Consider the following 16,103-nt stretch of genomic DNA (forward strand, 5'->3'; position numbering starts at 1 on the left):
AGATACCGAGTAAGACCAGCTTCCTGAATGAGTATGTCGGGGAAGTGAGGTATTTGTTGGATGGGCAGCATGGGCGCCTTTGCCAAAATCAGCTACAGGATGTTGATGCCGCGCCCATCCTCCACTGTCTTTTTCCCTGAGTCAGGAGAATCTGCCACACCGTCATCCTCCCCTTCCTTTGCTTACATGATGAGCGGAGATTACTCCTGACGGAAGTGTAGAGAAAGGCAACGTCAGGGAAGAGGGAGAGTGGACAGTGCAGGAGGGATGTGTGTGGGGAGAGTAGAAAGATTTGCCTTGATAAAGAATGGCCTTATGAAGCGCCTGCCTCAGACAAGGTCTCCTCAGTGTGAGTGTGGCAGCTCAGTCACAAGCCTGGCATGGATGTGTATGGTAATGACTCGGTCCAGAGAGGACAGGCAGTCCAACCAGTTGTTCTCTCTCTCTCTCTCTCTCTGTCCAGTGTGTCTCTCTGGAGAGTTTGGTCGCCTCTCTGAAAGCTCCTTCTGTTATCTGAAATGGTGCCGTGAGTCCAGCAGGGAAATAGTAGCATCACCACATAGATTTGATTATATGTATGGTGCCGGGGAAGTGCAATTGATTTAGATTAAGTCGTTGTCTGACATGAACTTCAGGGCTGGGTGTCAACACTGATTTCCTGAATTGAGTCTGATTGGCAAGGTCACAATTTTTTTTTTTTAACTTAGTTTTCATTTCAATTCCAGCAACTTATACAATCATTTTCAGAATTTCCATGCTGTTTTTTTTTCTGTTTTTTTGCAGCTCTGCCAATGTGGCTTACAGGCAAACAACACTAAACTGACATAAACCAAACACATCCAAGCTTAAAGTATTAATTTCGAAATAAAACAAAAGGAATGTTGGACAAAAAAAGACTAAAAAAATGTAAAGGTTAGGGAGGGAAGTTGCATGTGTGTATACAGTGGCATGAGTGTATGTATATGCATCAAGAGGTGAGTCAGGTAGGGGAGATAAAGATACATATACTCGATCACTTCACTATGTTAGTATGATGAAAGCAGGGCCCCATCTTTTATTAAATATTTCTTTTTGGAGTCTCAAGGAGTATGTCATCTGTTTCATCTGGTAAATTTCCAAAGTCCCAATTTGATCAGCTTTCCGATTGGAGTCAGTATCAATTTGATTCGAGACATTTCCGTTACAATACAGATTTTGCTTGGATATGAAGGAGATTTTTACAGAACTAATGCTGTAAATTGTACAAGAAACCCTCTAACCCAGTGCATTTTGAAAAAATATTGTTTACATTAAAGATATACCATACAGGATTTAACTAAAAACAATGTATAGACTCATACAGGAGCAGTCCCTCTTAATCATTACTTATGACCCACTAGAAGTGTGTGGCAGTGTATTCATCTGCACAAACCTTTCCCTAGATTTTTGTATTTTCTTCTCACTTTCTGTGTTTGGGAAGTTTATGGGTGTGTACCCCCAAAGTGCTCAGGTAGGTCCAGGCTTCATAAAAAAGTAGCGACCAGGTGCCAGACTGTAAGCAACCAGCATCCAAGAGACAGTGCCGAAAATATAGCGAGGCAAAACACCAAACCGGAGTGAATCTTGGGTTTTACTTTCACTTTTGCTGTTTTGTGTGTTCACAAACACTAATCTTAAATCCTGCATAGTAAACCTTTAAGAATTGGCCCTAAAGCAGTTAAATTAATGTACTTTTTATTTGACACTCACAACAGCAGTCTACACAGTTAAGTCCAACTCTATGGACTCAACAATCAGTGACTATTGAGCGACCGGAAAAAATGTACATTGTAAAAAGTGGTGCAGAAAAAAGTTGCGATAGCCTCAATTATTTTTGCAGCACGTGGAAAATTAGATGGTAACCTAAACACATATGCCATCTCCAGTGGGTTTTTTTTGATTGTGTATCTGGGTGATGTTTTGTTAAATGGTTTTGGAGAATGGCATTTCTACAATATTTAGCACATGTTTAGCACATCTTACATATGGCTTTGCTTTTGTTCAGCCCTTCTGTCGTCATAGGTTTTAATTCCTGAAATGCAACCAGACCAAACCGTTCGGTGGAGCAGCTCCCAGCGCGTTTGATTCAGCTGAGGTTTCCTTATCTCACGTGGTCACATCTTGTTTTGCGAAGAACCAAAGGCTGGTCACACAAGACTAATGTGGTTAAAGCTTCATGCATTCGTGGAAAAAGGCACATATTAAAAGACTGATCTTGTGTCTTTATGTGAAGGAACTTTCCAAATGCAGTGTTGCAGATTTACTGTATCTTATTATTGTTGATTGTGTTTGCACGATTAGTGCACCTGCAAGACTTTGCACTCCGACTGTGTGTAATTCTTCATTTCTCTGCGGCGTCATGAGACCATCCCAGTTAATTCAACCTGCAACTGACACACACAGAGCCTTTTGTACGAGTCTATTCCTATGTGAGAGGAATGGAGTGTAATTAGTGTGTCTGTGATTTATAAATACATGTGTCGTCAAGTTTGGATCTCATGGCTCCCCATGAGCCTCGAGGCTTGAGAATGGGGGATGGGGGTTGTTATTGGATTATAGTATACACGCACACAGCTGTGAATACAAGCTCTCATACACGCACATTCACATGGGTTTGTCATTAGATTACAGTGTTTCATATTATTTCTATGCATTTCTATGCATAAAATACTTCATATGCACTTTTATTTTCATGCACACACGCAAACACAAACAAACTCAGAGTGCATTACATGTGGGGCGGGCAGAGGAATGCCGTGTTGCTAAGATGAAGCCTGAACAGAACTCAACAGGTGACTGCATTAACACAGAGGCACTCTGCTGGCCCGTCCCCCTCGTCTTTGGCCATTCCGAGCACTCAAAACATGCTTTCAGTATAGTCCCCACTCATGTCACACTTTGTGCACACGTATGTCTGAATATTCTCATGTGTAAACATAATCACCCAGTCTGGATATGAAGTCTCCAGAAGATAAATATAGTGCATATGAATATGGACAGATAGGCTATATTTTAATTCTTGTGTTCAATCTGTGCTGGATTGACATTGAACCTTTTAGCAGTTGAATTATGGGTCAATAATGACACCTTTAGAGTTTGAATCATCTGCACCTCAAAGAGCAAGTTAGCAAAAACTGTGCTAACAATGCAACAAACTCAGCAGCAGTAAAATCTGTCTGTTTACACCCATTCATAGCTCATTATCTTTCATTAAAGCTTACTTGGAACAACATTTTTCCATCTCCCTTTACATTAAAATTGCAAATATCTCAGTGGTTGTGAATCATAAATTTACCATCAACAAAAACAGACAGTAAGTAGTTATTGCTGTGCAATTTTTTATGTCATCATAGTAATTATAGTTTATTTGACATTTATGAGTGGACATGTTCATTGCTTTACAGAATATTTGATTAGCTCGGAGTTTATTTGGATAATGCTGCAAATCACTCTGAAGCAAATTGCAAATTCATTACTTGTGCTCATTTGTACTGTTTTCTTTTTCTGTTTAGTTGCATTTATTTTAAATACCTTTTAGTTTCCGAGCTCTTTTTGCTTTTTCTCACACTGCTGCACATACTCTGCTGTCTTTTAGGTGCTTTATGATGTGCGGGGGATCCTGGAGAAGAACAGAGACACCTTCAGAGACGACATCTTGTTTATTCTAAAAGACAGCAGGTGAGCATATCACACTCCTCTCCTCTTGCATGCTGAACGCACACCTGTATGATTCAGTTCATATGCAGGTTTCTTACAAAGCCCTGCTCTGCTCTTTATGTCTGCAGGCTTGACTTCATCTATGACCTCTTTGAGCGTGTTGGCAGCAGAAGTGGAGATGAGACCCTCAAGATGGGCACGGCCCGACGCAAGCCCACCGTCAGCTCTCAGTTCAGGGTGAGGACGAAGCTTCTGTGACCTAACTGTTTCTCCAAGTTTAGCGCATGATCGTATGATTGTGTCATCACACGCACAAGGAGTTATTTGTCTCCCATGTGCCACTGCATATAAGAATCACTTAACCCCGTAACTTTTGGCTGTCTATCTTGGCGTGATGAGTGTGAGCGCGGGGGCAGAGAAAAAAAAGGATAGAAATTATGCAGAGACAGAGAGGGAAAGAGAATGCTACCAGTGTATTTGATCTGCAGAGAACGATGGGTGATGGGATGTATGAAATATGTGGTTGTGGCGGTAGGGGGGACGGGGGTGCAGTGGAGGGCTTATCTTAGCATGTCCTAACTGCAGAGTGGAGAGAAGGAACAGGGGAGGATTTGGCAGGCTGCCCTGGCCTACAGTTCCTAAAGGCAGGGGATTAGGGTTGATGGCTGGGCAGCGAGGGGCCAACCAGGGGCCAATCACGCACAGCTCTGCCAGGCCAGGCCTCGCTGGAGACAGACTGTCTGAGGCAGAGAGGAGAGCGAAGCTGACATAGCCTGCGAGGTTCAAGGGTCCTTGGAGTGTGTGTTTGTGCATGGACTGTAACAAAGTGTATTTAATCTGTACTTATTCATACATTTAGTCGACAATACTTATATACTGTTTTACTAATCTTAAAGGGACAGTTCACCCCAAAATGAAAAATATATATTTTTTTCCCTGTAGTGCTTTTGATCAGTCAAGATTATTTTGGTGTTAGTTGCTGAGTGTTGGAGATATCACCTGTAGAGATGTCTTCCCTTGCTTATATATAATTGAACTAGATGGCATTTAGCTTGAGTTGTCAAAAATTAGAAACTGAACAGCAGTGTCTCTTTCCAAATATCATAACCCGGTTACTCATGATAATTTACATACGTTGTTGTGCACAGTTTAATGAAGGGACTATTTTCTTTCTACTGACCTAACACACACTGGCCTTATCACTGTTCAGAAGAAAGCGAGCAACTACTCACGAACGAGAGGCCCTAGCTCGTGACAGCGCAGATGTGCGCCGATTTAATTTTTATTTAATTGTGTATACGTTATTATTCTCCAGGGAGGAAATTCAATTTATACTTGTGTGTCAGCTCTATGCAGAGCCTACGCAAATGGACTACGCCATTGTGAGCCACTATACTTGTGCGTCTGTCTGTGTCACTCTGCAATTACACCTCCAAACCACTAGTTGGCGGTGTGAAGTGCTGTAATGTTGAGTTGATTCAAAACACACATCAAACACACATTAAACATGGCTTAATAACAACATTTTCAAACACAATAACACAAATTGGCTTCACTATAACAAGCAGCATTCTCAGCAAAAGCTCTTGTCTTTTGCTGGACACATTTTCCCCACAAAATACAACATGCTAACATATTTAGCATCAGTCTATGCCATTTTCCATCGTAGAAATTAGCTTTGCGGCTAGCGGATATTTTCTCTACCCATATGAAGCCAGGGACAACAGCTGTTAACAAAGGTAACGTTACAAAATTCAGCTCCATTACAACTCACAAGGTTCACCAACAAAACAACCGTCTTACACTAAACACCTTTTTCAAACAAATAGAACATGCTGATGTTATTAGCACAAGCCTATGGTATTATACACTGTGTAAATTAGCCTAGCGACTAGCGGACTCTACTCATTTGAAGCCAAGATAAATCACACACAAGGCCTAAAATGCTTTTTTTGTGAGGGGCTTTGTTGTCCTCACAGTTTATTGTTTCTTATCTGTGAAATAAAAGTGAATGCTTAGTTTCCACTGAGAAAAATGGTTTCAGCTTACAAAAATTGCACGGAGGTCTGCGTTGCCAGGCTACGGTGTAGGCTCTATGTCGACGCAACCAACTCACACCAAAACAGTCTAAACTGATAAATAGCACTACACATAAGAGAAAAAATATTTATGTTTGATTAATATATTTTTTTATTTCAGGACTTGTACTTGTATTCAAGTATTCTTTCATTGTTTTATTGGTACTTTTACATAAGCAGGGTCTAAAAACTTCTTCTACAGTGCACCTATTTTCTGCTGCTTTATACTTTTACTTTACTACATTTCAGATATTGTATTATAATAATTAATATTTTACCCCTACTTTGTAGATTAACTTTGTAGATTGCATAGTGCAAAAAAATCTTCATCCTACCAAGATATTTATGTTATTGATATTTATGTTATTAAAATCTGCCATTGTGGTGAGACAATTTCAACCTGTTTTAACAGAAGTGAAGAAGTTTTATGACATTTTTCTTGATTCTAACGCAGTGATGCTTGTGCATAAATAAATAGACATAAAGGATTATATTGGATTGAAAAACGTACTCTGCTGTTTTTATCTTAATCCTCTTGTTGCTGATGTGTTTCAGGACTCTCTCCATTCCCTGATGGCCACACTAAGTGCCTCCAACCCCTTTTTTGTACGCTGCATCAAACCAAACATGGACAAGGTAGGTCATGCACATTTCATTGCACAAAAAAAAAAAAAAAGAAAAAAAAAAGAAAATCTCAGAAACCCTGCCAGGTCTTGTCAAGGTCAGCGCCTGCAAAGTTAAACCGCCTTGGTGCTATTCATAGCTCCCGTTGCTCAAAGCTTATCTGTAGTCATACAAATGTTCCACTTGAAAAGTAACTACTCCTTTTTTGTTTTTGCTGCAAATTTTCTTATTAGTAAACTGATAACTCTCTCCTGTGTTAATGCAAAGACACTCATTATGCTTCCTCAAATAAAAGGGCTGTGTACTGGCACATTCCTACCACTTTATCCCCTTTACCCAAGGTCAGAGGTCAGTGCTGGCCATTCCAGCTGCAGCGGCTTGGCTGATGCTCCGCTGATCTGGCCGCATCAGTGGAATGCCAAGATAAAACCACAGTGCTGTGGCTGTGGTGCAGCCAGGGGGACATTTATTTACTAGCCCTCTACTCCTCTACTGCTCTTTACCACATAGCTGCAAACCCTTTCACAATCTGCACTGTGATCCAATTTTCTGATGTTAGATAGTTGCTGAATTGGTTGTATTATGTTTCTTTATTCTCTGTGTGAGAGAGAGAAAATTGGCCGCTCTTTAATCCGGTGGCATTCTCTCTGTTATTGTTAGTTATTAATGTACACAGTGGGGTGATTGTCCTCTTCTCTCAGCTCCCACTCCATATGCGTCATTCCACACCTTCTCGCTTACTTATTAGCATGGAAACTGCACCATCTTCCTCTCTCGCCTGTCCCCGGCTCTGCCTTGCATTCGCTCACCTGGCCTTGGTCGGTCAAGATGGAACAAGCTGTGCCTCTGTTAATCCTGCAGAATGACAGGATTGTGTGCATGCAAACACACACACACACACACACACAATGTATTTGTGTGATTTATATGCACCCACCCTCTTTGGAAAAAATGTCACTGAGGGAAGGGTCAGCTTGTTTTCACTCAAATGAGTCAACATGCCGTACCTCTTTCAGCTGCCTAAATCCTCTGCTAAAGAGCAGAGTTCAGAGCTCAGAGGGGTGCACGTTCATGTGGGTGTGTGTTTGATTATGAACATGAACACATCCAAGTGTGCCTTTGGCTATCCTAGTGTGTCTGTTTCCATGCATAGTAGCATTAGCCTGTAATTAGGTTGACACATTTGGGGAATGCCGTGGTCCTGTGTGGGGCTTATCTGGCACTGTGTGCCCTCTGGGTGACAATGGCCTTCGGGCAGTTCCCTGTGAGTGGTCAGGCAGCCCAGCCTGTGTAGAGGTGTAGTGCGGCAGACATCACAGATCCTTTGCGATAAGCAGGCCTGAGGATCATCGGTAACACAGAGCTGTGAACAATACAGCTGATTATTCCAGAAAGAAAGGCCTACCCTGGTGTTGCTCAACACTGTTCAAGTTTCTCTCTGATGGTGTGCGTTTTCTTTGCAGTAACCTGATTGTTAATGTAAAATGATAGCACTCCCCATGATAATTTACTTTTTAGTTCAAGTTTAACATGACTCAGCAGTAAGATGATTTGAATAGGTGTGTGGGCTCAACACTGAAGGATTATATTTGCCTACTGTGTTTAGCTGTCCCATATCTTTCAATCACAGATACAAAACATCAGTTGTGCTGAGTAAGACCTGTATGCAGGTCAGCTTTTAATGCATATATGAAAAGGCCTCAATCAAGTTTGCATAGAACTGTCAGTAGGGGTGTCAGAAAATAGCATTACAATTAAGTGTTGATATTAGGTTTTATGACACTTTATTGATTCACTTTCACGCTATCGTTTTTTAATTATTAAATTACATACGAAAATTCATGGCAATGGTTAATTTTGTGCTGTTTTGAACCCCTGGCCACTAGATAGCAGTGTTGTATTCTAACCACAGCCATTTGGCTCTTTGTCTCCAACGTAAGGACATATTACTAGTGTAAACTCAAAAAACATGGACCTATGAAACAGGCAAGCAATAAAGGGTGCATTGCTATCTCTTGCCTTGCTTAAAGTGTCACAATATATTGCAATATATTAAATTATAACCACTTTATCGTAGTATGTATTGCATTGGCAGATCCTTGCCAATATACAGTCATATGGGGCTTAAGGCCAGCATATTTGTTTAATTTTTTGCAATGAGAGCGCCTCGTATTTATGCTACACAACGTATTCTCATAGAAACATTTGTATGATATCCTACGAGTTAGTGCCCAACGTTACATACAGTTATGTAATAGATGAAAAGTTGGAGAGGGGAAAGTCGAGGTTTTGGTGACCCATCCATTACTCCAGCCTGCACCTTAGAAGACCGCTCGGGACTGCTTCCTTGTTAACTCCCATCAGTGCATTGGTGACATTGCAGCCTTTGAAAATACATGAGATGTGTATGAGTTTGGGTGCATTACTTGTTGTAGGAAAACATACTAACAGTTTGTGAGAACAGCCTGATGCTACACTACATCGCCCATTTTATTCTGTTCACTGAGAGTTGAAAAAACTTGAAAAAACCTGTCATTGTAACTTTTTACCCAGTCATCCAATCAGTGTTTAGGGCACAGAACAAATACCACAAAGACAAACTGTCACATCAACAGCCTTCCCTTCCTTAAGAGCAAGCACCTTGTACTGGCATTTTTACTTCTGCGGATATTCTGTATCATTGCAATCAGATGCAACCAAAACATCTCAGCGGCTGCACCTCCAAATTGCTCACAAGTGCTCCCAGCCAAGTGTATCCTGAGGATTGCCCGGTAGTTTCAGCTGGGAAGAAAATACTCTGTTGGACACAGGTCCTAACTGATAGTGTATCCTTTCAGAGAAATATGCAGGCATTTTGGTGTTTGTGATTTTCATGTTGTTTTGTTGTGTGTCATCTGCAGAAGGCCGACCAGTTTGACCCTGATGTGGTCCTGAACCAGCTGAGATACTCTGGGATGCTGGAAACTGTGAAGATCCGCAGGGCTGGATTCCCTGTCCGTAGAACCTTTAAGGACTTCTACAGCAGGTCAGCAAAAACACCCCCCAAAAATACTGTACACACCAAAGTTGATGAGTCACCTATAAGTGGCTGAATCATGTTGGACAACTTAAAAAAACAAACCAAAAAAAATAGTTTTTTAAGTGCTAAGAAACCCAATATTTGTCTATTGCTAATGTATGTCTGTGTACCAATGCATGGGTTTATATGTGTGTGTGTTTCCACAGGTACAAGATGATCCTGAAGAACAAAATCCCCACAGACGATGAGAAGCAGAGCTGCTCGGAGCTTCTCACACTTCATGACAAAGCCAAGACAGAGTGGCAGCTGGGGAAGACAAAGGTGGAGCACACACACACACACACACACACACACACACATGCCCAAACTTGTTTTTATCACTTAGGAGGACATTGCATTGACTTACTTTTATGCCCTGGATACTCGCAGTCACCATAACCACTGCCCAAAACCCAGCCCCAGCCCTTAACCTAACTTTCAACCCCATCCCTAACATTATCTAAAAACAAAGTCTTAACCCTAAAATTTGTTTGAGGTTGTGGGGACCAGCTCTCTGTTTGCAGAATGGGAGGCAAGTCCCCATAATGCAACTTTATTCAACGGAGAGTCCCCACAATGTGATTAATACAAGTGTAAATGCTCACACATGTTTTTTCTGTCAGATGTTCTCTGCAGAACACCAGTCAATAACATCAGTGATACTTAGTTAAGGCCCGTGGGCCAAACTGGGCCGGCGATAGGGTGCAGGGTGGCCCGCCAACCATTTTGTAACTCACAATGAAAACAAATTGATTCACAATAGGGAACATTTTTTTACTTTGAATGTATATCAGGTGTCAAAGTGCATTAAAAAGCATCAACATAGAGCTTGTTAGTCCAAAAAATGTGTCGGGGAGGACCTGCACTCGGCTGCTATGACTGGATTTGCCTTGTTTATTCATTTTGTCTTATAAGTCTGGCTCCCAAACAAAGCAATTTGAATATCCCTGACATATATGTTCTTCAAAACTTGCTCAACAAATCAGAAATCATCGTCTTTAAGCTTTTTGAAACATATGGGATACAGACATTTCATGCTTTCCCTGACAGCATACTGGTTCAATCTGCCGTCTTCTGAGACTGATTCTTTCTCAAAAAGTCAAGCTGCTGTCATTCCCGAGCTGGACGGCCCCAACCGTGACTCATGTCTCAAAGATTTTTTCTGGCCGGTTGTGGTCAATCTTCTGCTCTCCTGTTGACAACCGCAGAGTTACATGGCTACTCCTAAAAACCCCTGACACCAACAACTGTTACTGTAACTGTAACCCAGTGTGGGGGCTTACGGTAATCCTGAGGCAGCCTTATTGTAGCTGGAAGAGTGTTAGCCTCTTGACACTCGTCGGAGCTGTTGATTTAATAAACTAAACTCCCGGCGAGTGATTTGGAGGCGGTGATGAAGCGTTGCAGAGGTTAGAGGAAAGTCATGCATTCGCCTTTAAGAAAAGTTATCATAGCTTTGTGATCGCCATCTGTTGCAACACAGCTTAGTGATGCTTCCCTCATTCTCTCTTTCTCTCTCTCTTGGCCTCTTCATTTCAAACAATCATCAACTCCCCCACACAAAGCCCTCTCTCTTTTTCTCTGCGCTCCCATTGAATGATTAACCTTTAATGACTTGTTTGATCTGGACAGCAAAACCTCTTTGCGTCATGTTGATCTCAGCATAGACAGCCTCCGCGCAGCAGAAAGACGATATAAATAAAACTGTTTTATAGGCTTTCTTGAATTCGGCTGAATCCACATTTGTCCCACTGTTACTTCCTGCTCTAAGTTGTGGTTCCTCTGCAGCCTAAATCACTGCGACATTTCACATTTGTCGGACAGTTTTGTCGTAATACCACGTTTGGCTGGCATGTACGAACGGTGTCAGCTGCACACGTGCTGAAATGTATGTAGAGACCAAAAACGTTTGATGTGTTGGAACTTATTGAGGATATAACCAATGCATAACCACTAATGTGCACATGGCTATCTATATTAAAGTTCTGACACGTGCACACAGGATAAATCTGACTTCAGAGAGAAACCGTTTTTTCCTCTGTGTGGGTGAAACTTAATTATGCATCCAGGGTCAGCACTTTGACCTTTGGCCGCCTCTGCTTATGACTGCTCCACTTTACACGGAGAAAAAAAAGGAGAAAAGGTCTAGTTTTTCAAATTAAGAGTCTGTGTCATTGCGTTCACATGCCTGTGTTTTTGATGGCAGCGTAATATTTTTGGGCTCAGGGAAATGTAGTGTGGGTTGTGGGAAAGGGGGCCGAGAGACAGAAGGGGGCTACATTTCCTTTGGAGAAACAATCTGTGTGTAATTATATACGTGCTGATTGTGTGCAGAGGAAGTGTGTTACCCAGAATTAGGGGCTCGGGTGACGTTGCACGAATTGTGTGTGTGTGTGTGTGTGTGTGTGTATGTGTTTGTAAGACATTTGTTATACAGACGAGGGAAGGATGTGGACGAAGAGGAAGCTTCCTCCTCTCACAGACTTTACAGAGGCAGGCAGGGCTGCAGCTGTGGGATCCTTTGATTAGAGGAACATCTGGGGCACACACACACACTCATGCACACACACAGCTACTCAAAGGTCCCCCCCTCCCTTAGAGAAGCAGTTGATCCTCCTGGCTAGCAACAGATATCGCATTATCACATAAACCCAGATTCACAGCTGGTTGGTTCTGCCAGCCTACTTACATGGTCAGACTGATGAAATCTGATTATGGTTTATGATGTGTCACGGCTGCATGTTCATTTCTTGTATGCATTTCAGTCTGGGAGGAGCTGTAGGCTGTCATATGTCCCACAGAAACGGTACCAACTTTGACAAAAGTCTCCAGGAGCAAGGGAAGGGTTAACTAAACTCTTTCTCCTTCCTTCATAAGAGCAAGGAGGGGTGTGGCTTTATATCTGGACACCAGCCACCATCCCTCCCCCTCATCCCTCCATCCCTCCTCTCCCTACCTCTCCCCTCCCCTCTCCGTGCCTTTTTGCCTGTGCACGTCAGTCGAGCTACCAACGCAGCGGTAGCAGCAGCAGCAGCAGCAGCAGTAGGGAAATGCTCAGGAAGGACGCCTGAACACAATGAGGCTCTGCAGCAGCGGCATCAGCAGCAACACTGCAGTCCCCGTGCCAGTTTTCCCCTCTGATCTGCTCTGCAGTCAGGGAGAGCAGCTAGCCTGCTAGCCTCAACTGCACCACAGCTTCCTCTGCAGTGGGCACAGGGTGCTGCCAACAGACAACAGGGGCCCTTCACATCTCTGTGGGCCCTCTTTTGCAGCCTTACCGAGGAGAGGAACTAACCCATCCTGTTTCCTTCCCTCCCCAATCTCCCTCTGTGTGTCCCTCTGTCTTTGTCCCTCCCTGTCGGCCGTGGCGTTGCTCGTCCCGCAGGTGTTCTTGAAGGAGGCCCTGGAGCAAAGGCTGGAGAAGGAGAGGGAAGAGGTGCGGCGCAGGGCTGGCATGGTGATCCGCGCCCACATCCTCAGCTATGTGGCAAGGTGAGTGGTGGAGTGTGGAGGAGGGGTGGAGGACTGAGTGGCAGCGACAGTTGTCAGTGTTTGTTTTGTAATAGAGGTGTACAGCCTGTGTGGTTTTGGGAGGGGGGAGAAGGGGGATATGTGCACATGTGCATGCCTTTGCTCACATGATTACCTTTTTGTCTGTGTGTGTGTGCTACAGGGGTTTATATACAGTATCAGTGCTGAAGTTGTTTCACAGATTCACTAGTGCAATAAAGGCATACAGTTATTTCATCTTATAAAACTTGCTGACTCGCTGGTGGATCAGCCATTACAAACTCATGCTGTGCATTGCTCAAATCCACAAAACCAGTGTTTCCAATGATCCCAAATGTGTCATGCAGAGTTATGGATAAAATGAACTACAAAGTTCCAGCACTCCAGAAAGTCTTAAAGACAGGTGTGTGGAATCATAAAGTCTGATTGCTAAAGAATTAAACAAACCTTGCCCTTTGAATCACTCTGCCTCACTTAAATACATCAGTCATCAGTTTATCTCTTCTGGCAGTTACAGTGTCTCATGTACTTGACTAACACTTCTTGCACAGGTCAAGCCCCCACGTTGGACACCCTTGGACATGCATAGTTATCTGTGCACATCAGGAAGGCGTCCACCATCGGCAGCACAGTCAATGCTGTTTTTATTTACTGAATAATCCTCAGTCTTTTCAGCTGAGCAGCAACTTTTCCACCTCTCCGCTCTGCCTGTCAGACAGGAGGACATCCATCATTGTGGTGGTTTAAAAATTTGCACATGCAGACACCCTCAGGGATGTAATCTAGCTGTGCTCCACCTGCGTGCTACAATATATAAGGTCACATACAGTCCTCTGAAAGGCTCCGCTGGGAGAGTATAATGGGACTGATGACAGCGTTCAGGTTGTGAGTTCCCTTCCCCTCAGAGCCACTAGTACTAAAGACAGAGGCGAGGGAAGTTCCCTTAAGTCACAAGTAAAGTCTTTGTATTATTATGTGTAACATTATCTCTGTCCTGAGATCAGCCAGAGGCCACAGAGTGATTACTGTGGAGACTAGGCCAGGCTACGGGTCAGAGTCAGAGCAGTGTGTGTGGTCCTTTTGCGAGTCACGTGTGTTTGTGCACTGTTTATATGTGTGTTTTCAATGCATGTGCAGTGTGTGGGTGATGGGGTTAGTCACTTAAACACAGAAGCCCACGCGGCCACAATGGAACAGCAAAGCTCATCTAAACATTGCACAGTGTTGCAGTGCTGTGCAACGTCACAAATAAGAGTGTGGTGACACACAGCCATGGATTAAATATGGGGCTGTGCTTGACTGAAAGATGTGTGTTTGATTTTCTCACCAGGAAACAGTATAAGAGGGTTCAGTCCAGCGTCATCACCATCCAGAAGAACTACCGCGCTCACTTTTGGAGACGCGTCTTCCTGCGCCTGCGCTTCGCCACCATCATCCTGCAGAAGCATCACAGAGGCCAGCTGGCCCGGTCCCTCCATCGCCAGCTCAAGGAGGAGAAACGGAAGCAGGAGGAGGAGGAGAAAAGGAGGAGAGAAGAGGAAGAGGAAGAGGAGAGGAGGAGAGTAGAGGAGGAGAGGAGACAACAGGAGGAGGAGGAGAAGAAAAAGAGGGAGGAGGAAGAGAGACAGAGGCTGATGGACGTGGAGATGAAGAGGAGGGAGGAAGAGGAGGAGTTGATGAGGAAGGAGGAGCTGAGACTGATGAAGGAGAAAGAGGAAGGACAGAAAATGGCAGCTAAAGCAGATGAGAAAAGGTAAGGAATAATTTACTCTGTGATATGTGGACGAGGCGTCACATCAAATGACTCAGATCGTTCTTTTATGTGCACATTTTTCATCCCGAATGTTTTTTGTTTTATTTTTAGGAACTCGCTGGTAAATGGCGTTTGTCAGAAGGTAATTTCTTTTCATAAACAAAACACATCATAAGGTGGGACTGTGGTGGCATCAAGTATTTAAATTTGCTCTCTTCCTCTTTCCTTGTCCCGTCTACAGAAGGAGCTGTCCCAGACTCTGTCCAACAGTCACACCTCTGAGGAGGAGAGCCGTCAGATGGAGGAGATCCTGCGGCTGGAGAGGGAGATCGAGCGTCTGCAGAAGCAGCAGGAAGATGGCGTGTCCCTCCTCGGAGACATCTCCCACGAGGAGCTAAGGCAGATGCGAGACGCTGAGATCTACAGACTGGAGAAGGAAGCCTCCCGTGTAGCTACTGAGTTTTTGGAGCTCCTGGACTTTGGCGGTTTAGAGCCATCCCTCTCGAGCGAGGAGAACCTCCATGACCCCACTGAATCTACAGCCCCTCTGGCCGAGGAGGAGGTGGATGAGGGTTTCCACGCTGAGGACGAGTGTGTTGCTTTGCCTGACTTCCCTCCTCCAGCTGTGGTTCCTTTGGACAAGGAAGTATTCCAAAGTATTCCCCCTCCTCCGCCAGCCTTTGCAGAAGGACTAGTTGCCTCTGCCTCTGCCTCCCTTCCTGCACCGGCAACGCTCTCCCCACTCACCCCCAACGGACTGAGTCATCCCCCTGCTCTCACTGACTCACGAACCTCCAGACCTCCTCTTCCTGTAGTCACTAATGGAGAAAGGCGGCCGTGCCAGAGAGCAAGCAGGGGGTTGGACTTTGAGCCTGTGAGCGAGCAGCCGTCCCAGTCGAACCTGCCAGACACAGAGTCAGACTACGACCAGGAGGAGTTTGAGGAGGCTCATGGGAGCTCGGGTGCTAGCACCAATGATGGCCATATCACTGATGAGGAGGTGTTGCGAAAATCCTCCTGCACCCAAAACAGCCTGGACTCCTTCAGAGGCAGCTCGGACTCGGTGAGAACTAACAGGCTGAGTGTAACTTCTGTCAAATGCAGAATCTGATCCAGATGGGTAATAATTTGGAGTAATATTGTGAACAAAAAAAGTGACTGGAATAGCAGTTGAACCAAAAATTATGTCTTTTGAAGCCAGATATTTTCAATTTCTCATGTCAGATCTAACATAAGCCATTGTTCACATATATAATGACATACAGAAAGCTTTCCTCTGGGTATGTTATTCTCCAAATGCACAGTCAAACACTGTTGCAGTAATTATTATCATTATTTTTTGGGCTCTGCTGATGAGCATGTGAATCTGTTCCCAGATACTGCAAGTCAAGCAGAGAGCCCAGAC

The 16,103-nt window shown here is 43.8% G+C and overlaps 1 protein-coding gene across 1 annotated transcript in view; it reads left to right on the plus strand.

The window, feature by feature from the left end:
• myo10l3 (myosin X, like 3) overlaps positions 1-16,103 on the plus strand; it is a 70,602-nt gene that overhangs the window by 44,578 nt on the left and 9,921 nt on the right. Inside the window, exons 17-25 of the mRNA XM_049594149.1 lie at positions 3,614-3,696; positions 3,804-3,912; positions 6,309-6,389; positions 9,278-9,402; positions 9,603-9,717; positions 12,821-12,927; positions 14,276-14,698; positions 14,810-14,840; positions 14,940-15,761. Coding sequence (XP_049450106.1) covers positions 3,614-3,696; positions 3,804-3,912; positions 6,309-6,389; positions 9,278-9,402; positions 9,603-9,717; positions 12,821-12,927; positions 14,276-14,698; positions 14,810-14,840; positions 14,940-15,761 — 1,896 coding nt within the window. The remainder of the gene's footprint in view (positions 1-3,613; positions 3,697-3,803; positions 3,913-6,308; positions 6,390-9,277; positions 9,403-9,602; positions 9,718-12,820; positions 12,928-14,275; positions 14,699-14,809; positions 14,841-14,939; positions 15,762-16,103) is intronic.

This window comes from Epinephelus fuscoguttatus, linkage group LG13 (genome assembly GCF_011397635.1).
Source record: "Epinephelus fuscoguttatus linkage group LG13, E.fuscoguttatus.final_Chr_v1".
NCBI lineage: Eukaryota > Metazoa > Chordata > Actinopteri > Perciformes > Serranidae > Epinephelus > Epinephelus fuscoguttatus.